At 42.1% G+C, this 25917-nt stretch overlaps 1 protein-coding gene across 1 annotated transcript in view; it reads left to right on the top strand.

Moving 5' to 3' along the window:
• Positions 1-507: 507 nt before the first annotated feature.
• Positions 508-25917, top strand: part of LOC110506750 (sodium-dependent noradrenaline transporter) — a 96565-nt gene continuing 71155 nt past the window's right edge. Inside the window, exons 1-4 of the mRNA XM_021586593.2 lie at positions 508-769; positions 1255-1749; positions 5679-5810; positions 8707-8944. Coding sequence (XP_021442268.1) covers positions 1452-1749; positions 5679-5810; positions 8707-8944 — 668 coding nt within the window. The 5' untranslated portion in view covers positions 508-769; positions 1255-1451. The remainder of the gene's footprint in view (positions 770-1254; positions 1750-5678; positions 5811-8706; positions 8945-25917) is intronic.

Raw genomic sequence — 25917 nt, 5'->3', positions numbered from 1 at the left:
ACACTACAGCATACAATGAATTTCTAGATGGCTCTGTGCTTCCAACTTTGTGGCAACAGTTTGGGGAAGGCCCTTTCCTGTTTCAGCATGACAATGCCCCTGTGCACAAAGTGAGGTTCATACAGAAATGGTTTGTCGAGATCGGTGTGGAAGAACTTGACTGGCCTGCACAGAGGACCTAAACTCAATCTCATCGAACACCTTTGGGATGAATTGGAACGCAGACTGCAAGCTAGGCCTAATCGGCCAATATCAGTGCCTGGCCTTGCTAATGCTCTTGTGGCCGAATGGAATCAAGTCTCTGCAGCAATGTCCCAACATTTAGTGGAAAGCCTTCCCAGAAGAGTGGAGGCTGTCATAGCAGCAAAGGGGGGAACCAACTCCATATTAATGCCCATGATTTTGGAGTGAGATGTTTGATGAACAGGTGTCCACATACTTTTGGTCATGTAGTGTATATTCCTTTAGGTCTGGTGCTGCGGGTTTGTCGAGGTGAGACCACGGGCGCATGTTGGCGCGCACTTCACAACAGTGGCGACGGCGTGCCAAGAAAGATCCAACATAGTGAGAAAGGGAGGAGCAGAAAAAACAATTATAAAAAATCACGTGGAGAGAGACCGAGCAAGCTGATTTAAAAGCTCTGAATGTATATCGTCTATCTCTCATGAGAAGGCGAGTATTAAAGTTCCTTCAGAATGGGCAGTCTATCCTCAGACGCAGCAGGACTACAGCAGCAACGGGTCATGGAGAGGTGTCCGTAGCTTCACAAGTACGGACCAACCGTGGCTCCTCTTCTACTTATACGGGTTTTAATGTGCTTTAATAACGATACTATACATCACTGACTATACTATTGCACGCTTAACTTATATTTTATTGTGTATTGCTGCCAGTTTGTATCACTTTGATTAATTAACCAATGTTGCTTAGCTGCATTCAACAAATGCGCACGGGGATTATGAGAAATACGCAAGAGCAATGGAATAGCCTCAACCTATTCTACGACGTTCACCTGTTATTTACGTTTATTTGAACATTTTGAAAAATGTTTCCAATAGCATGACTAGTAGTTTATATGATTTAATATAATATAAGACAATGTATTTGTAAAATATGACTGAGGTTTTGGAAACATGGAAATCATTTTTGCCCATATTTTTCCTATTCCTCTCTGTGCGCCAGTGTAGCTATAAAACTTATCATAACTATTCCAGCTCTGCAAACTTCTGAGTGTATTTGTTTTTACCTCTCTAGCCGATGAATGCGGTGGAGTCCACTGTAGTTCGTGGAGAAAATAGTCACTTATGCAGAGTTAGCCTTTCCACGCTAGCGGGACTCCCATCGTCATCACGGTCCATCGCAGCGCGAGCATCACCTCCGCCACGGATACTTCCTCCGTGAGGTGAGAGCACAAGGCCGTCGGCGAGCTGCACACCGACACCGGAGGAAAAATGAACATCCAGGTCCTGCCAGACCACAAGCTGTCATCAGTGGCCCCGCTGAAATCCTGCAATGTGGAGAAGAAGGAGGTGGAACTGATACTGGTGAAGGACCAAAATGGGGTCCAGTATACCAGTTCGACCATCATGCCCACCCCCAGCACGCACGGCACCCCCTGCACCGCTGAGGAGCTGGAGGAGAGGGAAACATGGGGAAAGAAAATAGACTTTCTCCTATCCGTTATAGGCTTCGCAGTGGACTTGGCCAATGTCTGGAGATTCCCTTACCTCTGCTACAAGAATGGAGGTGGTGAGTGAACTGTTATAACTTCTGTAAAGACTTCTGTTAAGACTTTCCCAGGTTCCTTTGGAACTATCCTAGTCGAGATCCAGGCTGGGTATGGCAACGCGAGACTGCTTTGGGACTAATATCACGTTTGTTTTACTGTTGTGAAATAACATTCTTCATGAGTTTTTGTGCCAATCTGTTATTTTGTATGCTACCATACGTACCAGTCACTAGTCAGTGATTTATTTGAAATCCCCAAATAGCTTTGCGCAGGCTTTCTTGTGCCAAGAGGCTTTGCTGGTAAGAGGGAAACGGAAATACCTCACTGCATAAATTCATTCAGGTCAGTGTGGTTGACTCAACTGCAAATACATCTGGGTGCTACTGTATCTTACTCTAAAGGGTTGACTCATTACCCATTCACACCAGCTGCTGGCTTATAAGTGCTTTATTGCGGATGGCACATGTTAGGAAATATTTAAATACTCACAGTTGAACAGATAGCTATGCAAATATGTTAATAATTAATAACTTAATTTAAATGTGTGCGGTGTCTAACCCATTTTTCCTGCGGGCTGCATTCGGTCTTCACCGGGGTCTGGGGGGCCACACTTAAAATGTATTATATTTCCTCGCAGTCAAAATCTGCTAAGCAATTGTCCTTTAACTATTGGATTTGGTATTTTGAATGGGCTCGAGGGCCTGATCCAGCCTGCAGGTCTCATTATGTGGTCTAGACCAATAAGAGTGACAGCCTGGTCTCATAATCTAGACTTAACATAGTAAAAATGTATCACTGACTCTCAAAATAGTTACTTTTACTTTTTTTTTACATGTTACTTTTGGTATGGTTACATAAGACAGATGGTTGGGGTGGGTGGGCGTATAATGCTAACTTCTAGCAATCAGAAGGTTGCGAGTTCGAATCTCATGACAGACAACTTTAGCTCATATGCAACTTTTCAACTATTTGCTACTTTGCAAATACTTAGCATGTTAGCTAACCTTTCCCAAACCTTATTCCTTTTAGCTAACCTTTAACCTAACTCCTAACCTTAACCCTAACCCCTAGCCTAGATAACGTTTGCCAGAAAGCCAGAAAGCAAAATGCTCTGAGACCAGGTTGAGAGCGAAAAATAATGGCTTAGGCATATTTCAGTGGCTCAGTAGTGGTGGTGGAACAAGTAAGCAAATCACTTGTAATATGTGTGCTGCGTTTGTTTGATAAGAAGAGTTTTAGATAACATCTGTTAGAAGTGCCAGTCAGGGTTATCACACATCTGAAGAATGAACAACAAAGCAAAGGCTAACTACAGAGATGATTGATTGCCAACAATATCCAAAACAAGTGTCCAAAACAAGATAAAACATAAAAACTGCACCTGAATATATCTATAATCGAGCCGAGTGAATGTTAACAAACCAAAGGTCGTTGTTAATTACAAAGTGACATTTTGGGTTTGCCACCACAGACCTTCAGTAGCTTGTTGTAATAACAGTGTTTACTAGTGTTTACTAGATTTCCTGTCCCCTTTGGCAGCATTACACTTCACATGGTGAAAATAGACATGTGTATCTTCATCTGGTGAACTGAGTGTTGCAGTGTTGTGTCCTGTGTTTTTTGTATTTTTTTATTTTTTATTTCACCTTTATTTAACCAGGTAGGCTAGTTGAGAACAAGTTCTCATTTGCAACTGCGACCTGGCCAAGATAAAGCAAAGCAGTGCGACAAACAACAACACAGAGTTACACATGGAGTAAACAATTAACAAGTCAATAACACAGTAGAAAACAAAGGGGGAGTCTATATACAATGTGTGCAAAAGGCATGAGGTAGGCAAATAATTACAATTTTGCAGATTAACACTGGAGTGATAAATGATCAGATGGTCATGTACAGGTAGAGATATTGGTGTGCAAAAGAGCAGAAAAGTAAATAAATAAAAACAGTATGGGGATGAGGTAGGTGAAAATGGGTGTGTAACGGCGTTCTTCGTTTGTTGAAAGAGAGGACCGAAATGCAGCGTGGTGGTTACTCATGTTCTTTAATGAATGAATGACGATACATGAAATAACTAAATGAATACGAAAACAACAAACGGAACGTGAAACCTAATACAGCCTATCTGGTGAACACTACACAAAGACAGGAACAATCACCCACAAACACACAGTGAAACCCAGGCTACCTAAGTATGATTCTCAATCAGAGACAACTAATGACACCTGCCTCTGATTGAGAACCATACTAGGCCGAAAACATAGAACTGCCCCACAACATAGAAAAACAAACATAGACTGCCCACCCAACTCACGCCCTGACCATACTAAATAAATACAACACAAAGGAAATAGAGGTCAGAACGTGACAGGGTGGGCTATTTACCAATAGACTATGTACAGCTGCAGCGATCGGTTAGCTGCTCAGATAGCTGATGTTTGAAGTTGGTGAGGGAGATAAAAGTCTCCAACTTCAGCGATTTTTGCAATTCGTTCCAGTCACAGGCAGCAGAGTACTGGAACGAAAGGCGGCCAAATGAGGTGTTGGCTTTAGGGATGATCAGTGAGATACACCTGCTGGAGCGCGTGCTACGGATGGGTGTTGCCATCGTGACCAGTGAGCTGAGATAAGGCGGAGCTTTACCTAGCATGGACTTGTAGATGACCTGGAGCCAGTGGGTCTGGCGACGAATATGTAGCGAGGGCCAGCCGACTAGAGCATACAAGTCGCAGTGGTGGGTGGTATAAGGTGCTTTAGTGACAAAACAGATGGCACTGTGATAGACTGCATCCAGTTTGCTGAGTAGAGTGTTGGAAGCCATTTTGTAGATGACATCGCCGAAGTTGAGGATCGGTAGGATAGTCAGTTTACTAGGGTAAGCTTGGCGGCGTGAGTGAAGGAGGCTTTGTTGCGGAATAGAAAGCCGACTCTTGATTTGATTTTCGATTGGAGATGTTTGATATGAGTCTGGAAGGAGAGTTTTCAGTCTAGCCAGACACCTAGGTACTTATAGATGTCCACATATTCTAGGTCGGAACCATCCAGGGTGGTGATGCTAGGCGGGCATGCGGGTGCAGGCAGCGATCGGTTGAAAAGCATGTATTTGGTTTTACTAGCGTTTAAGAGCAGTCGGAGGCCACGGAAGGAGTGTTGTATGGCATTGAAGCTTGTTTGGAGGTTAGATAGCACAGTGTCCAATGACGGGCCGAAAGTATATAGAATGGTGTCGTCTGCGTAGAGGTGGATCAGGGAATCGCCCGCAGCAAGAGCAACATCATTGATGTATACAGAGAAAAGAGTCGGCCCGAGAATTGAACCCTGTGGCACCCCCATAGAGACTGCCAGAGGACCGGACAGCATGCCCTCCGATTTGACACACTGAACTCTGTCTGCAAAGTAATTGGTGAACCAGGCAAGGCAGTCATCCGAAAAACCGAGGCTACTGGTGCCAACTCTTCAGCTGTGGGTCATGTTCATTTGGCGCTCTCTGAAAGGCTGTAATGCAGCCCAATGCTCAGCTTTTTGTTAAAATGTTGCATACAAGATATTTTTAATTATACTAGATGAAGGGAATTTTATTCTTCCTAGAATTCACTGGAACATAAAAAGCTACCAAGCATGGACAATTCACTGTCTGTGCCTGGAGAGTCCATGTTGATGTCTGTTTCAATTCACTGTCTGTGCCTGGAGAGTCCATGTTGATGTCTGTTTCAATTCACTGTCTGTGCCTGGAGAGTCCATGTTGATGTCTGTTTCAATTCACTGTCTGTGCCTGGAGAGTCCACGTTGATGTCTGTTTCATGTGATTTTCCTTTAGATATCATCATCAACACAAATTGCCAGGGCGAAAACACTCACAAAATGCTAAATATATTGTCTTGGCTGCAACACAAATGCCAAAAGGTTCACGTCAAAAACGTTGTTTTGTGGGGTTTTGTGGTGATTTCAGGTGCCTTTCTAATCCCCTACATTCTGTTCCTGGTGATTGCTGGGATGCCTCTGTTCTATATGGAACTAGCCCTGGGACAGTACAATAGGGAAGGAGCTGCTACAGTCTGGAAGATCTGCCCTGTCTTTAAAGGTGAGCTGTCTCTCTCTCTCCCATCTCTGTATTCCATCTCTTTCCTGACCTCTGCCTCATCTCCCACCTCTCACCTTCTCAAGGCTCCTGGCCTCTCTTTTCTTCTCTATCTTTGAACATCTCTCTCTTTTTTCACTCACCTCTTGTCCTTTCCCCGCTCTTTTAATGTTCCTTCCCAGTGCGCACACCACATCATTTCAATGTGGACAATGTTGACAAGATGTTGATGAATGAGATTGCAACCCAGTCAAAAAGACAGTCAAAAGTTTGTTGAATTACCAATGTGTTATCAGTGACCACATCAGTGACCACGTTTAATAAAGGTGCACAGTATTCCGGACGGTAGCTCATATCCCGCTTAAGGTCTTATTCGGTATAAGCTGTTTACATGCACCTTTCATATTTTGTCAGTATTATGGATCCCCATTAGCTGCTGCCAAGGCAGAAACTACTCTTCCTGGGGTCCAGCAAAAATTACTTCCGTAATATAGATGATATATCCCGCTCATGAGTATCCCTGTATCCATGAATAAAAGGAATACCTCTAATTGAAGTTCATTTGTGTTAAATGGAATAGTAACTGAACTATGGACACTGCCTGTAGGCCTATAACCTCTCACATGTAGTGTAATATCATATTAACTCTTGCAGAATTTTGCATTTCTTGCAGTGAAATTATACAACAAATGTTAATTTTGTCTTGGGAACAGTAGTTAAGAAATATTATTTATTTCTTTCAGCATCTCTTGAGAAAATGCAAATGCTTGTGTAATGTGTTATCTTTCACACTGTTATGCAAGCAGACAGTATTTAAACCACATAAAATATGCACCCAAGACGAACTAAAGTCTTCTCTGAAACGTGTTTCGTCGTTTTCTCAGCTTTTAATTTCCTTAAAACAGGTCAAACTGATGACATTTGGACAGACAACTTTACCAGTGTTACCTAGATTACTAATGCATTCATTTTATCCATGGAATACATTATTCTGGTGAGCACTACTTTATTTAGTCTTCTGTGGCAACAAGTTATTTTTAATTTTTTTAATTTAACATTTATTTAACTAGGCAGAAGATGTAACTAGGCAGAAGTTATGACAGAAGAGAAGCTGCATGTATCAATCTATAGTAGACAAACAAATGGCAAATGCTGGAAATTATAATTTGAACTCCCAAATTTTGGAAGTTATGAGCAGAAACATAATTTAAATTGTAGTAAATTATTTATAGTAGGCAAAATTATTATGGAATTATTTTTGTGGATCGAACTGAGCAGGTAACCTACTTTTTGAAGTGATTAGTTTGACAATCAGATGAAAACATCATCACACAACACTCCTGATATGTGAAACTGAGCCTGACAGCACAGACCACAGAAACAACAGTAAACGGGATAGGATGTTTACATGCCACAGTATCCAGTCTTAGATCAGACTGTCCCAGTTTTTTGTCTGTCATAGTTTAAGTGTGATGAAAATTACAGGCCTCTCTCATCTTTTTAAGTGGGAGAACTTGCACAATTGGTGTCTGACTATATACTTTTTTGCCCCACTGTACATGATGCAAGTGATCAATGCCGTTGGAGATTCCGGGCAGATTATTATAGAAATTGTGAAGATCTCCATAGACCTGCGATCTTCAACACGTCTGCTTTATATGATTACACATTTATAGTTACAGTGTCACCATTTGAAGGAGATGTATCTTCTGCTTGGAAAGTTTCCTCTGTGCCACTGAGTCTGGCTTTAATTCCAATTTGGCTTGATTTCAAATTAAATCTACAAGTTAATAATGAATATGTTGGGTTCAACGGTTCCATCTCAACCTAAAATCTAAGTTATAGAATAGGACAAAATCAAATCAAATGAAACTTTTAAATGCACTTAAAATAAAGTTGTATTTCATTTTGTCCTATTCTATAACTTAGATTTTTGGTTGAGATGGAGCCGTTGAATCCAACATATTCATTATTAACTTGTAGATTCAATTTGAAATCAAGCTAAACTTGAAACCCTAAGCCTATTTATTGTCTATTTTTAAGTTGAATTGAAACAATAGCTGTTGATGCAAAGGCTATATAGGCCTAAATAGTATAATTTATGCTATATGTTAAACCTCTGTTAAACTTAAACCTAACATTTGGAAATGACTTTAATAGCAACAGTGAATCTATTTAGTTTTTAAGTGGAGATCTCTCATTCTCACGATAGCACAATGGTGTCAGTGATAAAGCACGGCTTTACTTTTTTTAAAACCTGGTTGGGAGACCAAAGAGATAGCTGTAGATAGATACATTCTCCAGTAAGAGGTGCTGCCCAGTGTGGTGTGGCTAGCTTCCAGGTTAAGCGGGCATTGTGTCAAAAAGCAGTGCGGATTGGTTGTGTTGTGTTTCGGAGGATGTGTCCGTACAGGAGTTGCAGCGACAAGACTGTAACTACCAATTGGATACCACGAAATTGGGGAGAAAAAGGGGTAAAAGTCAAAAAGACCATGTTAAACTGACATTGTTAAGTTCATCTGCTGCTTGTTCTGATGGTAGAGTTATAGCACATCACATTCTGCTCAAATAATACAATGAATCAGGCGAAATAAGTGGTTGAATTCTCAAATTTCCTCTTCTTTATTATTATTTTTTACATAATACTAGCTGGTATTCCACTGCTGTGCTCGTTTTTTCAGTAGTCTCTGCTGTCCAAGGTCTTGTGGATACATGCTGCAGAGTTTTGTTTGATATTTGTGTTCCCTCACACATACACATTTATGATTGGCATTAGACTGGAGTAGCAGGATTCCACCCTCTGTAACCCTATGTAACCTACAGTATGTAACCATCTCTCTCTCTGCTCTCTGTTTCTCTCTCTGTTTCTCTCGTCCATATCCCTCCCTCCCTCCCTCAGGTGTGGGCTACACTGTGATCATCATAGCGTTGTATGTGGGTTTCTACTACAACGTCATCATAGCCTGGTCCCTGTACTACCTGTTCTCCTCTATGACCAGTGAGCTGCCCTGGCTCCATTGTGGCAACGCCTGGAACAGTCCGAACTGCACAGACCCCAAGCTACTAAACGGATCCTTCCTGGGCAATGGGACGTCTTATGCCAAGTACAAGATGACGCCGGCTGCAGAGTTCTATGAGTGAGTACAGTGGTTTATCTCCTGTTCTATGAGTGAATACAGTGGATTATGTTCTGTTCTATGAGTGAATACAGTGGATTATGTCCTGTTCTATGAGTGAGTACAGTGGATTATGTCCTGTTCTATGAGTGAATACAGTGGATTATGTCCTGTTCTATGAGTGAGTACAGTGGATTATGTCCTGTTCTATGAGTGAGTACAGTGGACCTGTTCTATGAGTGAATACAGTGGATTATGTTCTGTTCTATGAGTGAGTACAGTGGGTTCTGTCCTGTTCTATGAGTGAATACAGTGGATTATGTTCTGTTCTATGAGTGAATACAGTCGATTATGTTCTGTTCTATGAGTGAGTACAGTGGATTATGTCCTGTTCTATGAGTGAGTACAGCGGATTATGTCCTGTTCTATGAGTGAGTACAGTGGATTATGTCCTGTTCTATGAGTGAGTACAGCGGATTATGTCCTGTTCTATGAGTGAGTACAGTGGATTATGTCCTGTTCTATGAGTGAGTACAGTGGGTTCTGTCCTGTTCTATGAGTGAGTACAGTGGATTATGTTCTGTTCTATGAGTGAATACAGTGGATTATGTTCTGTTCTATGAGTGAATACAGTGGGTTCTGCCCCTGTTCTATGAGTGAGTACAGTGGGTTCTGCCCCTGTTCTATGAGTGAGTACAGTGGGTTCTGCCCCTGTTCTATGAGTGAGTACAGTGGATTATGTCCTGTTCTATGAGTGAGTACAGTGGATTATGTCCTGTTCTATGAGTGAGTACAGTGGGTTCTGTCCTGTTCTATGAGTAAGTACAGTGGATTATGTTCTGTTCTATGAGTGAATACAGTGGATTATGTTCTGTTCTATGAGTGAATACAGTGGATTATGTTCTGTTCTATGAGTGAGTACAGTGGATTATGTCATGTTCTATGAGTGAATACAGCTGGTTCTGTCCTGTTCTATGAGTGAGTACAGTGGATTATGTCCCTGTTCAATTAATGAATACAGTGGGTTCTGTCCTGTTCATGTTCTGTAAGTGAGTACAGTGGGTTCTTTCCTGTTCCTGTTCTGTTAGTGAGTACAGTGGGTTCTGTACCTGTTCTATGAGTGAGTACAGTGGATTATGTCCCTGTTCTATGAGTGAGTACAGTGGATTATGTCCCTGTTCAATTAATGAATACAGTGGGTTCTGTCCCTGTTCTATGAGTGAGTACAGGGGATTATGTTCCTGTTCTATGAGTGAGTACAGTGGGTTCTGTCCCTGTTCTATGAGTGAGTTCAGTGGGTCCTGTCCTATTTTATGAGTGAGTACAGTGGGTTCTGTCCTGTTCTATGAGTGAGAAAAGTGGGTGCTGTCCTGTTCTATGGGTGTATACAGTGGATTATGTCCTGTCCCTGTTCTCTGAGTGAGTACAGTGGATTATGTCCTGTTCTATGAGTGAGTACAGTGGATTATGTCCTGTTCTATGAGTGAATATAGTGGATTATGTCCTGTCCCTGTTGTATGAGTGAGTACAGTGGATTATATCCTGTTGTATGAGTGAGTATAGTGGATTATGTCCTGTTGTATAATTGAGTACAGGGGATTATGTCCTGTTGTATGAGTGAGTACAGTGGATTATGTCCTGTTTTATGAGTGAGTATAGTGGATTATGTCCTGTTCTATGAGTGAGTACAGTGGATTATGTTCGTATTCTATGAGTGAGTACAGTGGGTTCTGTCCCTGTTCTTTGAGTGAGTACAGTGGGATCTTTCCTGTTCCTGTTCTGTTAGTGAGTACAGTGGGTTCTGTCCCTGTTCTATGAGTGAGTACAGTGGATTATGTCCCTGTTCTATGAGTGAGTACAGTGGATTATGTCCCTGTTCAATTAATGAATACAGTGGGTTCTGTCCCTGTTCTATGAGTGAGTACAGTGGGTGCTGTCCTGTTCTATGGGTGTATACAGTGGATTATGTCCCTGTTCTATGATTGAGTACAGTGGATTATGTCCTGTCCCTGTTCTCTGAGTGAGTACAGTGGATTATGTCCTGTTCTATGAGTGAGTACAGTGGATTATGTCCTGTTCTATGAGTGAGTATAGTGGATTATGTCCTGTCCCTGTTGTATGAGTGAGTACAGTGGATTATGCCCTGTTGTATGAGTGAGTATAGTGGATTATGTCCTGTTGTATAATTGAGTACAGGGGATTATGTCCTGTTGTATGAGTGAGTACAGTGGATTATGTCCTGTTTTATGAGTGAGTATAGTGGATTATGTCCTGTTCTATGAGTGAGTACAGTGGATTATGTTCGTATTCTATGAGTGAGTACAGTGGGTTCTGTCCCTGTTCTTTGAGTGAGTACAGTGGGATCTTTCCTGTTCCTGTTCTGTTAGTGAGTACAGTGGGTTCTGTCCCTGTTCTATGAGTGAGTACAGTGGATTATGTCCCTGTTCTATGAGTGAGTACAGTGGATTATGTCCCTGTTCAATTAATGAATACAGTGGGTTCTGTCCCTGTTCTATGAGTGAGTACAGTGGATTATGTCCCTGTTTTATGAGTGAGTACAGTGGATTATGTCCCTGTTCAATTAATGAATACAGTGGGTTCTGTCCTGTCCATGTTCTGTAAGTGAGTACAGTGGGTTCTTTCCTGTTCCTGTACTTTTAATGAGTACAGTGGGTTCTGTCCCTGTTCTATGAGTGAGTACAGTGGATTATGTCCCTGTTCTATGAGTGAGTACAGTGGATTATGTCCCTTTTCAAATAATGAATACAGTGGGTTCTGTCCCTGTTGTATGAGTGAGTACAGTGGATTATGTCCCTGTTCTATGAGTGAGTACAGTGGATTATGTTCCTGTTCTATGAGTGAGTACAGTGGGTTCTGTCCCTGTTCTATGAGTGAGTACAGTGGGTCCTGTCCTGTTTTATGAGTGAGTACAGTGGGTTCTGTCCTGTTCTATGAGTGAGAAAAGTGGGGTCTGTCCTGTTCTATGGGTGCATACAGTGGTTATGTCCCTGTTCTATGATTGAGTACAGTGGATTATGTCCTGTCCCTGTTCTCTGAGTGAGTACAGTGGATTATGTCCTGTTCTATGAGTGAGTACAGTAAATTATGTCCTGTTCTATGAGTGAGTACAGTGGATTATGTCCCTGTTCTATGAGTGAGTACAGTGGATTATGTCCCTGTTCTATGAGTGAGTACAGTGGATTATGTCCCTGTTCAATTAATGAATACAGTGGGTTCTGTCCCTGTTGTATGAGTGAGTACAGTGGATTATGTCCCTGTTTTTTGAGTGAGTACAGTGGATTATGTTCCTGTTCTATGAGTGAGTACAATGTGATCTGTCCTGTTCCTGTTCTATGAGTGAGTACAGTGGGTTCTGTCCTGTTCTATGAGTGAGAAAAGTGGGTTCTCTCCTGTTCTATGGGTGTATACAGTGGATTACGTCCCTGTTTAATTAATGAATACAGTGGGTTCTGTCCTGTTCCTGTTCTGTAAGTGAGAACAGTGGGTTCTGTCCCTGTTCTATGAGTGAGTACATTGGATTATGTCCTGTTCCTGTTCCTGTTCTATGAGTGAGTACAGTGGGTTCTGTCCTGTTCTATGAGTGAACACAGTGGGTTTTGTCCCTCCTCTATGAGTGAGTACAGTGGGTTCTGTCCTGTTCTATGAGTGAGTACAGTGCATTATGTGCCTGTTCAATGAGTGATTACAGCTGGTTCTGTCCTGTTCTATGAGTGAGTACAGTGGATTATGTCCCTGTTCAATTAATTAATACAGTGGGTTCTGTCCTGTTCCTGTTCTGTAAGTGAGTTCAGTTGGTTCTGTCCTGTTCCTGTTCTGTTAGTGAGTACAGCGGGTTCTGTCCCTGTTCTATGAGTGAGTACAGTGGATTATGTCCCTGTTCTATGAGTGAGAACAGTGGATTATGTCCTGTTCTATGAGTGAGTACAGTGGATTATGTCCTGTTCTATGAGTGAGTACAGTGGGTTCTGTTCTGTCCCTGTTCTATGAGTGAATACAGTGGATTATGTTCTGTTCTATGAGTGAAAACAGTCGATTATGTTCTGTTCTTTGAGTGAATACAGTGGATTATGTCCTGTTCTATGAGTGAGTACAGTGGGTTCTGTCCTGTTCTATGAGTGAGTACAGCGGATTATGTCATGTTCTATGAGTGAATACAGCTGGTTCTGTCCTGTTCTATGAGTGAATACAGTGGATTATGTCATGTTCTATGAGTGAGTACAGTGGGTTCTGCCCCTGTTCTATGAGTGAGTACAGTGGGTTCTGCCCCTGTTCTATGAGTGAGTACAGTGGATGATGTTCTGTTCTATGAGTGAGTACAGTGGATTATGTTCTGTTCTATGAGTGAATACAGTGGGTTCTGTCCTGTTCTATGAGTGAGTACAGTGGATTATGTTCCTGTTCTATGAGTGAGTACAGTGGATTATGTTCTGTTCTATGAGTGAATACAGTCGATTATGTTCTGTTCTATGAGTGAGTACAGTGGATTATGTTCTGTTCTATGAGTGAATACAGTCGATTATGTTCTGTTCTATGAGTGAGTACAGTGGATTATGTCCTGTTCTATGAGTGAGTACAGCGGATTATGTCCTGTTCTATGAGTGAGTACAGTGGGTTCTGTCCTGTTCTATGAGTGAGTACAGTGGATTATGTTCTGTTCTATGAGTGAATACAGTGGATTATGTTCTGTTCTATGAGTGAATACAGTGGGTTCTGCCCCTGTTCTATGAGTGAGTACAGTGGGTTCTGCCCCTGTTCTATGAGTGAGTACAGTGGGTTCTGCCCCTGTTCTATGAGTGAGTACAGTGGATTATGTCCTGTTCTATGAGTGAGTACAGTGGGTTCTGTCCCTGTTCTATGAGTGAGTACAGTGGGTTCTGTCCTGTTCTATGAGTGAGTACAGTGGATTATGTTCCTGTTCTATGAGTGAGTACAGTGGATTATGTCCTGTTCTATGAGTGAGTACAGTGGGTTCTGTCCTGTTCTATGAGTGAGTACAGTGGAGTATGTTCTGTTCTATGAGTGAATACAGTGGATTATGTTCTGTTCTATGAGTGAATTCAGTGGATTATGTTCTGTTCTATGAGTGAGTACAGTGGATTATGTCATGTTCTATGAGTGAATACAGCTGGTTCTGTCCTGTTCTATGAGTGAGTACAGTGGATTATGTCCCTGTTCAATTAATGAATACAGTGGGTTCTGTCCTGTTCATGTTCTGTAAGTGAGTACAGTGGGTTCTTTCCTGTTCCTGTTATGTTAGTGAGTACAGTGGGTTCTGTCCCTGTTCTATGAGTGAGTACAGTGGATTATGTCCCTGTTCTATGAGTGAGTACAGTGGATTATGTCCCTGTTCAATTAATGAATACAGTGGGTTCTGTCCCTGTTCTATGAGTGAGTACAGGGGATTATGTTCCTGTTCTATGAGTGAGTACAGTGGGTTCTGTCCCTGTTCTATGAGTGAGTTCAGTGGGTCCTGTCCTATTTTATGAGTGAGTACAGTGGGTTCTGTCCTGTTCTATGAGTGAGAAAAGTGGGTTCTGTCCTGTTCTATGGGTGTATACAGTGGATTATGTCCCTGTTCTATGATTGAGTACAGTGGATTATGTCCTGTCCCTGTTCTCTGAGTGAGTACAGTGGATTATGTCCTGTTCTATGAGTGAGTACAGTAAATTATGTCCTGTTCTATGAGTGAGTACAGTGGATTATGTTCGTATTCTATGAGTGAGTACAGTGGGTTCTGTCCCTGTTCTTTCAGTGAGTACAGTGGGATCTTTCCTGTTCCTGTTCTGTTAGTGAGTACAGTGGGTTCTGTCCCTGTTCTATGAGTGAGTACAGTGGATTATGTCCCTGTTCTATGAGTGAGTACAGTGGATTATGTCCCTGTTCAATTAATGAATACAGTGGGTTCTGTCCCTGTTCTATGAGTGAGTACAGTGGGTGCTGTCCTGTTCTATGGGTGTATACAGTGGATTATGTCCCTGTTCTATGATTGAGTACAGTGGATTATGTCCTGTCCCTGTTCTCTGAGTGAGTACAGTGGATTATGTCCTGTTCTATGAGTGAGTACAGTGGATTATGTCCTGTTCTATGAGTGAGTATAGTGGATTATGTCCTGTCCCTGTTGTATGAGTGAGTACAGTGGATTATGTCCTGTTGTATGAGTGAGTATAGTGGATTATGTCCTGTTGTATAATTGAGTACAGGGGATTATGTCCTGTTGTATGAGTGAGTACAGTGGATTATGTCCTGTTTTATGAGTGAGTATAGTGGATTATGTCCTGTTCTATGAGTGAGTACAGTGGATTATGTTCGTATTCTATGAGTGAGTACAGTGGGTTCTGTCCCTGTTCTTTGAGTGAGTACAGTGGGATCTTTCCTGTTCCTGTTCTGTTAGTGAGTACAGTGGGTTCTGTCCCTGTTCTATGAGTGAGTACAGTGGATTATGTCCCTGTTCTATGAGTGAGTACAGTGGATTATGTCCCTGTTCAATTAATGAATACAGTGGGTTCTGTCCCTGTTCTATGAGTGAGTACAGTGGATTATGTCCCTGTTTTATGAGTGAGTACAGTGGATTATGTCCCTGTTCAATTAATGAATACAGTGGGTTCTGTCCTGTCCATGTTCTGTAAGTGAGTACAGTGGGTTCTTTCCTGTTCCTGTACTTTTAATGAGTACAGTGGGTTCTGTCCCTGTTCTATGAGTGAGTACAGTGGATTATGTCCCTGTTCTATGAGTGAGTACAGTGGATTATGTCCCTTTTCAAATAATGAATACAGTGGGTTCTGTCCCTGTTGTATGAGTGAGTACAGTGGATTATGTCCCTGTTCTATGAGTGAGTACAGTGGATTATGTTCCTGTTCTATGAGTGAGTACAGTGGGTTCTGTCCCTGTTCTATGAGTGAGTACAGTGGGTCCTGTCCTGTTTTATGAGTGAGTACAGTGGGTTCTGTCCTGTTCTATGAGTGAGAAAAGTGGGGTCTGTCCTGTTCTATGGGTGCATACAGTGGTTATGTCCCTGTTCTATGATTGAGTACAGTGGATTATGTCCTGTCCCTGTTCTCTGAGTGAGTACAGTGGATTATGTCCTGTTCTATGAGTGAGTACAGTAAATTATGTCCTGTTCTATGAGTGAGTACAGTGGATTATGTCCCTGTTCTATGAGTGAGTACAGTGGATTATGTCCCTGTTCTATGAGTGAGTACAGTGGATTATGTCCCTGTTCAATTAATGAATACAGTGGGTTCTGTCCCTGTTGTATGAGTGAGTACAGTGGATTATGTCCCTGTTTTTTGAGTGAGTACAGTGGATTATGTTCCTGTTCTATGAGTGAGTACAATGGGATCTGTCCTGTTCCTGTTCTATGAGTGAGTACAGTGGGTTCTGTCCTGTTCTATGAGTGAGAAAAGTGGGTTCTCTCCTGTTCTATGGGTGTATACAGTGGATTACGTCCCTGTTTAATTAATGAATACAGTGGGTTCTGTCCTGTTCCTGTTCTGTAAGTGAGAACAGTGGGTTCTGTCCCTGTTCTATGAGTGAGTACATTGGATTATGTCCTGTTCCTGTTCCTGTTCTATGAGTGAGTACAGTGGGTTCTGTCCTGTTCTATGAGTGAACACAGTGGGTTTTGTCCCTCCTCTATGAGTGAGTACAGTGGGTTCTGTCCTGTTCTATGAGTGAGTACAGTGCATTATGTGCCTGTTCAATGAGTGATTACAGCTGGTTCTGTCCTGTTCTATGAGTGAGTACAGTGGATTATGTCCCTGTTCAATTAATTAATACAGTGGGTTCTGTCCTGTTCCTGTTCTGTAAGTGAGTTCAGTTGGTTCTGTCCTGTTCCTGTTCTGTTAGTGAGTACAGCGGGTTCTGTCCCTGTTCTATGAGTGAGTACAGTGGATTATGTCCCTGTTCTATGAGTGAGAACAGTGGATTATGTCCTGTTCTATGAGTGAGTACAGTGGATTATGTCCTGTTCTATGAGTGAGTACAGTGGGTTCTGTTCTGTCCCTGTTCTATGAGTGAGTACAGTGGATTATGTTCTGTTCTATGAGTGAAAACAGTCGATTATGTTCTGTTCTTTGAGTGAATACAGTGGATTATGTCCTGTTCTATGAGTGAGTACAGTGGGTTCTGTCCTGTTCTATGAGTGAGTACAGCGGATTATGTCATGTTCTATGAGTGAATACAGCTGGTTCTGTCCTGTTCTATGAGTGAATACAGTGGATTATGTCATGTTCTATGAGTGAGTACAGTGGGTTCTGCCCCTGTTCTATGAGTGAGTACAGTGGGTTCTGCCCCTGTTCTATGAGTGAGTACAGTGGATGATGTTCTGTTCTATGAGTGAGTACAGTGGATTATGTTCTGTTCTATGAGTGAATACAGTGGGTTCTGTCCTGTTCTATGAGTGAGTACAGTGGATTATGTTCCTGTTCTATGAGTGAGTACAGTGGATTATGTTCTGTTCTATGAGTGAATACAGTCGATTATGTTCTGTTCTATGAGTGAGTACAGTGGATTATGTTCTGTTCTATGAGTGAATACAGTCGATTATGTCCTGTTGTATGAGTGAGTACAGTGGATTATGTCCTGTTCTATGAGTGAGTACAGCGGATTATGTCCTGTTCTATGAGTGAGTACAGTGGGTTCTGTCCTGTTCTATGAGTGAGTACAGTGGATTATGTTCTGTTCTATGAGTGAATACAGTGGATTATGTTCTGTTCTATGAGTGAATACAGTGGGTTCTGCCCCTGTTCTATGAGTGAGTACAGTGGGTTCTGCCCCTGTTCTATGAGTGAGTACAGTGGGTTCTGCCCCTGTTCTATGAGTGAGTACAGTGGATTATGTCCTGTTCTATGAGTGAGTACAGTGGGTTCTGTCCCTGTTCTATGAGTGAGTACAGTGGGTTCTGTCCTGTTCTATGAGTGAGTACAGTGGATTATGTTCCTGTTCTATGAGTGAGTACAGTGGATTATGTCCTGTTCTATGAGTGAGTACAGTGGGTTCTGTCCTGTTCTATGAGTGAGTACAGTGGAGTATGTTCTGTTCTATGAGTGAATACAGTGGATTATGTTCTGTTCTATGAGTGAATTCAGTGGATTATGTTCTGTTCTATGAGTGAGTACAGTGGATTATGTCATGTTCTATGAGTGAATACAGCTGGTTCTGTCCTGTTCTATGAGTGAGTACAGTGGATTATGTCCCTGTTCAATTAATGAATACAGTGGGTTCTGTCCTGTTCATGTTCTGTAAGTGAGTACAGTGGGTTCTTTCCTGTTCCTGTTATGTTAGTGAGTACAGTGGGTTCTGTCCCTGTTCTATGAGTGAGTACAGTGGATTATGTCCCTGTTCTATGAGTGAGTACAGTGGATTATGTCCCTGTTCAATTAATGAATACAGTGGGTTCTGTCCCTGTTCTATGAGTGAGTACAGGGGATTATGTTCCTGTTCTATGAGTGAGTACAGTGGGTTCTGTCCCTGTTCTATGAGTGAGTTCAGTGGGTCCTGTCCTATTTTATGAGTGAGTACAGTGGGTTCTGTCCTGTTCTATGAGTGAGAAAAGTGGGTTCTGTCCTGTTCTATGGGTGTATACAGTGGATTATGTCCCTGTTCTATGATTGAGTACAGTGGATTATGTCCTGTCCCTGTTCTCTGAGTGAGTACAGTGGATTATGTCCTGTTCTATGAGTGAGTACAGTAAATTATGTCCTGTTCTATGAGTGAGTACAGTGGATTATGTCCTGTTCTATGAGTGAGTATAGTGGATTATGTCCTGTCCCTGTTCTATGAGTGAGTATAGTGGATTATGTCCTGTCCCTGTTGTATAATTGAGTACAGGGGATTATGTCCTGTTGTATGAGTGAGTACAGTGGATTATGTCCTGTTTTATGAGTGAGTATAGTGGATTATGTCCTGTTCTATGAGTGAGTAAAGTGGATTATGTTCGTGTTCTATGAGTGAGTACAGTGGGTTCTGTCCCTGTTCTTTGAGTGAGTACAGTGGGATCTTTCCTGTTCCTGTTCTGTTAGTGAGTACAGTGGGTTCTGTCCCTGTTCTATGAGTGAGTACAGTGGATTATGTCCCTGTTCTATGAGTGAGTACAGTGGATTATGTCCCTGTTCAATTAATGAATACAGTGGGTTCTGTCACTGTTCTTTGAGTGAGTACAGTGGATTATGTCCCTGTTTTATGAGTGAGTACAGTGGATTATGTCCCTGTTCAATTAATGAATACAGTGGGTTCTGTCCTGTCCATGTTCTGTAAGTGAGTACAGTGGGTTCTTTCCTGTTCCTGTACTTTTAATGAGTACAGTGGGTTCTGTCCCTGTTCTATGAGTGAGTACAGTGGATTATGTCCTGTTCTATGAGTGAGTACAGTGGATTATGTCCTGTTCTATGAGTGAGTACAGTGGGTTCTGTCCTGTTCTATGAGTGAGTACAGTGGGTTCTGTTCTGTCCCTGTTCTATGAGTGAGTACAGTGGATTATGTTCTGTTCTATGAGTGAAAACAGTCGATTATGTTCTGTTCTATGAGTGAATACAGTGGATTATGTCCTGTTCTATGAGTGAGTACAGTGGGTTCTGTCCTGTTCTATGAGTGAGTACAGCGGATTATGTCATGTTCTATGAGTGAATACAGCTGGTTCTGTCCTGTTCTATGAGTGAATACAGTGGATTATGTCATGTTCTATGAGTGAGTACAGTGGGTTCTGCCCCTGTTCTATGAGTGAGTACAGTGGGTTCTGCCCCTGTTCTATGAGTGAGTACAGTGGATGATGTTCTGTTCTATGAGTGAGTACAGTGGATTATGTTCTGTTCTATGATTGAATACAGTGGGTTCCGTCCTGTTCTATGAGTGAGTACAGTGGATTATGTTCCTGTTCTATGAGTGAGTACAGTGGATTATGTTCTGTTCTATGAGTGAATACAGTCGATTATGTTCTGTTCTATGAGTGAGTACAGTGGATTATGTTCTGTTCTATGAGTGAATACAGTCGATTATGTTCTGTTCTATGAGTGAGTACAGTGGATTATGTCCTGTTCTATGATTGAGTACAGCGGATTATGTCCTGTTCTATGAGTGAGTACAGTGGGTTCTGTCCTGTTCTATGAGTGAGTACAGTGGATTATGTTCTGTTCTATGAGTGAATACAGTGGATTATGTTCTGTTCTATGAGTGAATACAGTGGGTTCTGCCCCTGTTCTATGAGTGAGTACAGTGGGTTCTGCCCCTGTTCTATGAGTGAGTACAGTGGGTTCTGCCCCTGTTCTATGAGTGAGTACAGTGGATTATGTCCTGTTCTATGAGTGAGTACAGTGGGTTCTGTCCCTGTTCTATGAGTGAGTACAGTGGGTTCTGTCCTGTTCTATGAGTGAGTACAGTGGATTATGTTCCTGTTCTATGAGTGAGTACAGTGGATTATGTCCTGTTCTATGAGTGAGTACAGTGGGTTCTGTCCTGTTCTATGAGTGAGTACAGTGGAGTATGTTCTGTTCTATGAGTGAATACAGTGGATTATGTTCTGTTCTATGAGTGAATTCAGTGGATTATGTTCTGTTCTATGAGTGAGTACAGTGGATTATGTCATGTTCTATGAGTGAATACAGCTGGTTCTGTCCTGTTCTATGAGTGAGTACAGTGGATTATGTCCCTGTTCAATTAATGAATACAGTGGGTTCTGTCCTGTTCATGTTCTGTAAGTGAGTACAGTGGGTTCTTTCCTGTTCCTGTTATGTTAGTGAGTACAGTGGGTTCTGTCCCTGTTCTATGAGTGAGTACAGTGGATTATGTCCCTGTTCTATGAGTGAGTACAGTGGATTATGTCCCTGTTCAATTAATGAATACAGTGGGTTCTGTCCCTGTTCTATGAGTGAGTACAGGGGATTATGTTCCTGTTCTATGAGTGAGTACAGTGGGTTCTGTCCCTGTTCTATGAGTGAGTTCAGTGGGTCCTGTCCTATTTTATGAGTGAGTACAGTGGGTTCTGTCCTGTTCTATGAGTGAGAAAAGTGGGTTCTGTCCTGTTCTATGGGTGTATACAGTGGATTATGTCCCTGTTCTATGATTGAGTACAGTGGATTATGTCCTGTCCCTGTTCTCTGAGTGGGTACAGTGGATTATGTCCTGTTCTATGAGTGAGTACAGTAAATTATGTCCTGTTCTATGAGTGAGTACAGTGGATTATGTCCTGTTCTATGAGTGAGTATAGTGGATTATGTCCTGTCCCTGTTCTATGAGTGAGTATAGTGGATTATGTCCTGTCCCTGTTGTATGAGTGAGTACAGTGGATTATGTCCTGTTGTATGAGTGAGTATAGTGGATTATGTCCTGTTGTATAATTGAGTACAGGGGATTATGTCCTGTTGTATGAGTGAGTACAGTGGATTATGTCCTGTTTTATGAGTGAGTATAGTGGATTATGTCCTGTTCTATGAGTGAGTAAAGTGGATTATGTTCGTGTTCTATGAGTGAGTACAGTGGGTTCTGTCCCTGTTCTTTGAGTGAGTACAGTGGGATCTTTCCTGTTCCTGTTCTGTTAGTGAGTACAGTGGGTTCTGTCCCTGTTCTATGAGTGAGTACAGTGGATTATGTCCCTGTTCTATGAGTGAGTACAGTGGATTATGTCCCTGTTCAATTAATGAATACAGTGGGTTCTGTCCCTGTTCTTTGAGTGAGTACAGTGGATTATGTCCCTGTTTTATGAGTGAGTACAGTGGATTATGTCCCTGTTCAATTAATGAATACAGTGGGTTCTGTCCCTGTTCTATGAGTGAGTACAGTGGATTATGTCCCTGTTCTATGAGTGAGTACAGTGGATTATGTCCCTTTTCAAATAATGAATACAGTGGGTTCTGTCCCTGTTGTATGAGTGAGTACAGTGGATTATGTCCCTGTTCTATGAGTGAGTACAGTGGATTATGTTCCTGTTCTATGAGTGAGTACAGTGGGTTCTGTCCCTGTTCTGTGAGTGAGTACAGTGGGTCCTGTCCTGTTTTATGAGTGAGTACATTGGGTTCTGTCCTGTTCTATGAGTGAGAAAAGTGGGGTCTGTCCTGTTCTATGGGTGCATACAGTGGTTATGTCCCTGTTCTATGATTGAGTACAGTGGATTATGTCCTGTCCCTGTTCTCTGAGTGAGTACAGTGGATTATGTTCCTGTTCTATGAGTGAGTACAGTGGATTATGTCCCTGTTCAATTAATGAATACAGTGGGTTCTGTCCCTGTTGTATGAGTGAGTACAGTGGATTATGTCCCTGTTCTATGAGTGAGTACAGTGGATTATGTCCCTGTTCAATTAATGAATACAGTGGGTTCTGTCCCTGTTCTATGAGTGAGTACAGTGGATTATGTCCTGTTCTATGAGTGAGTACAGTAAATTATGTCCTGTTCTATGAGTGAGTACAGTGGATTATGTCCTGTTCTATGAGTGAGTATAGTGGATTATGTCCTGTCCCTGTTCTATGAGTGAGTATAGTGGATTATGTCCTGTCCCTGTTGTATGAGTGAGTACAGTGGATTATGTCCTGTTGTATGAGTGAGTACAGGGGTTTATGTCCTGTTGTATGAGTGAGTACAGTGGATTATGTCCTGTTTTATGAGTGAGTATAGTGGATTATGTCCTGTTCTATGAGTGAGTAAAGTGGATTATGTTTGTGTTCTATGAGTGAGTACAGTGGGTTCTGTCCCTGTTCTTTGAGTGAGTACAGTGGGATCTTTCCTGTTCCTGTTCTGTTAGTGAGTACAGTGGGTTCTGTCCCTGTTCTATGAGTGAGTACAGTGGATTATGTCCCTGTTCTATGAGTGAGTACAGTGGATTATGTCCCTGTTCAATTAATGAATACAGTGGGTTCTGTCCCTGTTCTATGAGTGAGTACAGTGGATTATGTCCCTGTTTTATGAGTGAGTACAATGGATTATGTCCCTCTTCAATTCATGAATACAGTGGGTTCTGTCCTGTCCATGTTCTGTAAGTGAGTACAGTGGGTTCTTTCCTGTTCCTGTACATTTAATGAGTACAGTGGGTTCTGTCCCTGTTCTATGAGTGAGTACAGTGGATTATGTCCCTGTTCTATGAGTGAGTACAGTGGATTATGTCCCTTTTCAAATAATGAATACAGTGGGTTCTGTCCCTGTTGTATGAGTGAGTACAGTGGACTATGTCCCTGTTCTATGAGTGAGTACAGTGGATTATGTTCCTGTTCTATGAGTGAGTACAGTGGGTTCTGTCCCTGTTCTATGAGTGAGTACAGTGGGTTCTGTCCTGTTCTATGAGTGAGAAAAGTGGGGTCTGTCCTGTTCTATGGGTGCATACAGTGGATTATGTCCCTGTTCTATGATTCAGTACAGTGGATTATGTCCTGTCCCTGTTCTCTGAGTGAGTACAGTGGATTATGTCCTGTTCTATGAGTGAGTACAGTAAATTATGTCCTGTTCTATGAGTGAGTACAGTGGATTATGTCCCTGTTCTATGAGTGAGTACAGTGGATTATGTCCCTGTTTTTTGAGTGAGTACAGTGGATTATGTTCCTGTTCTATGAGTGAGTACAATGGGATCTGTCCTGTTCCTGTTCTGTAAGTGAGAACAGTGGGTTCTGTCCCTGTTCTATGAGTGAGTACAGTGGATTCTGTCCTGTTCTATGAGTTAACACAGTGGGTTTTGTCCCTCCTCTATGAGTGAGTACAGTGGGTTCTGTCCTGTTCCTGTTCTGTAAGTGAGTTCAGTTGGTTCTGTCCTGTTCCTGTTCTGTTAGTGAGTACAGCGGGTTCTGTCCCTGTTCTATGAGTGAGTACAGTGGATTATGTCCCTGTTCTATGAGTGAGTACAGTGGATTATGTCCTGTTCTATGAGTGAGTACAGTGGATTATGTCCTGTTCTATGAGTGAGTACAGTGGGTTCTGTCCTGTTCTATGAGTGAGTACAGTGGGTTCTGTTCTGTCCCTGTTCTATGAGTGAGTACAGTGGATTATGTTCTGTTCTATGAGTGAATACAGTGGATTATGTTCTGTTCTATGAGTGAATACAGTGGATTATGTCCTGTTCTATGAGTGAGTACAGTGGATTATGTCCTGTTCTATGAGTGAGTACAGCGGATTATGTCATGTTCTATGAGTGAATACAGTGGATTATGTCCTGTTCTATGAGTGAGTACAGTGGGTTCTGTCCTGTTCTATGAGTGAGTACAGCGGATTATGTCATGTTCTATGAGTGAATACAGCTGGTTCTGTCCTGTTCTATGAGTGAGTACAGTGGGTTCTGCCCCTGTTCTATGAGTGATTACAGTGGGTTCTGCCCCTGTTCTATGAGTGAGTACAGTGGATGATGTTCTGTTCTATGAGTGAGTACAGTGGATTATGTTCTGTTCTATGAGTGAATACAGTGGGTTCTGTCCTGTTCTATGAGTGAGTACAGTGGATTATGTTCCTGTTCTATGAGTGAGTACAGTGGATTATGTCCTGTTCTATGAGTGAGTACAGTGGGTTCTGTCCTGTTCTATGAGTGAGTACAGTGGGTTCTGTCCTGTTCTATGAGTGAGTAGAGTGGGTTCTGTCCTGTTCTATGAGTGAGTACAGTGGATTATGTTCTGTTCTATGAGTGAGTACAGTGGATTATGTCCTGTTCTATGAGTGAGTACAGCGGATTATGTCATGTTCTATGAGTGAATACAGCTGGTTCTGTCCTGTTCTATGAGTGAGTACAGTGGATTATGTCCCTGTTCAATTAATGAATACAGTGGGTTCTGCCCTGTTCATGTTCTGTAAGTGAGTACAGTGGGTTCTTTCCTGTTCCTGTTCTGTTAGTGAGTACAGTGGGTTCTGTCCCTGTTCTATGAGTGAGTACAGTGAGTACAGTGGATTATGTCCCTGTTCTATGAGTGAGTACAGTGGGATCTGTCCTGTTCTATGAGTTTATACAGTGGGTTCTGTCCTGTTCAATGAGTGAGTACAGTGGGTTATGCTCTGTTCTATGAGTGAGTACAGTGGGTTCTGTCCTGTTCTATGGGTGAATACAGTGGGTTCTGTCCTGTTCTATGAGTGAGTACAGTGGATTATGTCCCTGTTCAATGAGTGAGAATAGTGGATTATGTTCCTGTTCTATGAGTGAGTACAGTGGATTATGTTCCTGTTCTATGAGTGAGTACAGTGGAGTATGTGCCTGTTCAATTAATGAATACAGTGGGTTCTGTCCCTGTTCTATGAGTGAATACAGTGGATTATGTCCTGTTCTATGAGTGAGTACAGTGGGTTCTGTCCCTGTTCTACAAGTGAGTACAGTGGCTTCTGTCCTGTTCTATGAGTGAGTACAGTGAATTATGTCCTGTTCTATGAGTGAGTACAGTGGGTTCTGTCCCTGTTCTACAAGTGAGTACAGTGGGTTCTGTCCCTGTTCTATGAGTGAGTACAGTGGGTTCTGTCCTGTTCTATGAGTGAGTACAGTGGATTATGTTCCTGTTGTATGAGTGAGTACAGTGGATTAGGTTCCTGTTGTATGAGTGAGTACAGTGGATTATGTTCCTGTTCTGTGAGTGAGTACAGTGGGTTCTGTCCCTGTTCTATGAGTGAGTACAGTGGATTATGTTCCTGTTGTATGAGTGAGTTCAATGGATTATGTTCCTGTTGTATGAGTGAGTACAGTGGATTATGTGCCTGTTGTATGAGTGAGTACAGTGGATTATGTGCCTGTTCAATGAGTAAGTACTGTGGTTTCTGTCCCTGTTCAATGAGTGAGTACAGTGGGTTCTGTCCTGTTCTATGAGTGAGTACAGTGGGTTATGTTCCTGTTCTATGAGTGAGTACAGTGGATTATGACCCTGTTCTATGAGTGATTACAGTGGGTTATGTTCTGTTCCTGTTTTATGAGTGAGTACTGTGGGTTCTGTCCCTGTTCAATGAGTGAGTACAGTGCGTTCTGTCCCTGTTCAATGAGTGAGTACAGTGGGTTCTGTCCTGTTCTATGAGTGAGTACAGTGGATTGTGTGCCTGT

This window comes from Oncorhynchus mykiss, chromosome 26 (assembly GCF_013265735.2).
Source record: "Oncorhynchus mykiss isolate Arlee chromosome 26, USDA_OmykA_1.1, whole genome shotgun sequence".
NCBI classification, from domain to species: Eukaryota; Metazoa; Chordata; class Actinopteri; order Salmoniformes; family Salmonidae; genus Oncorhynchus; species Oncorhynchus mykiss.
The sequence above is the reverse complement of the archived record's forward strand: the minus strand, read 5'-3'. Positions and strand labels throughout refer to the sequence as shown.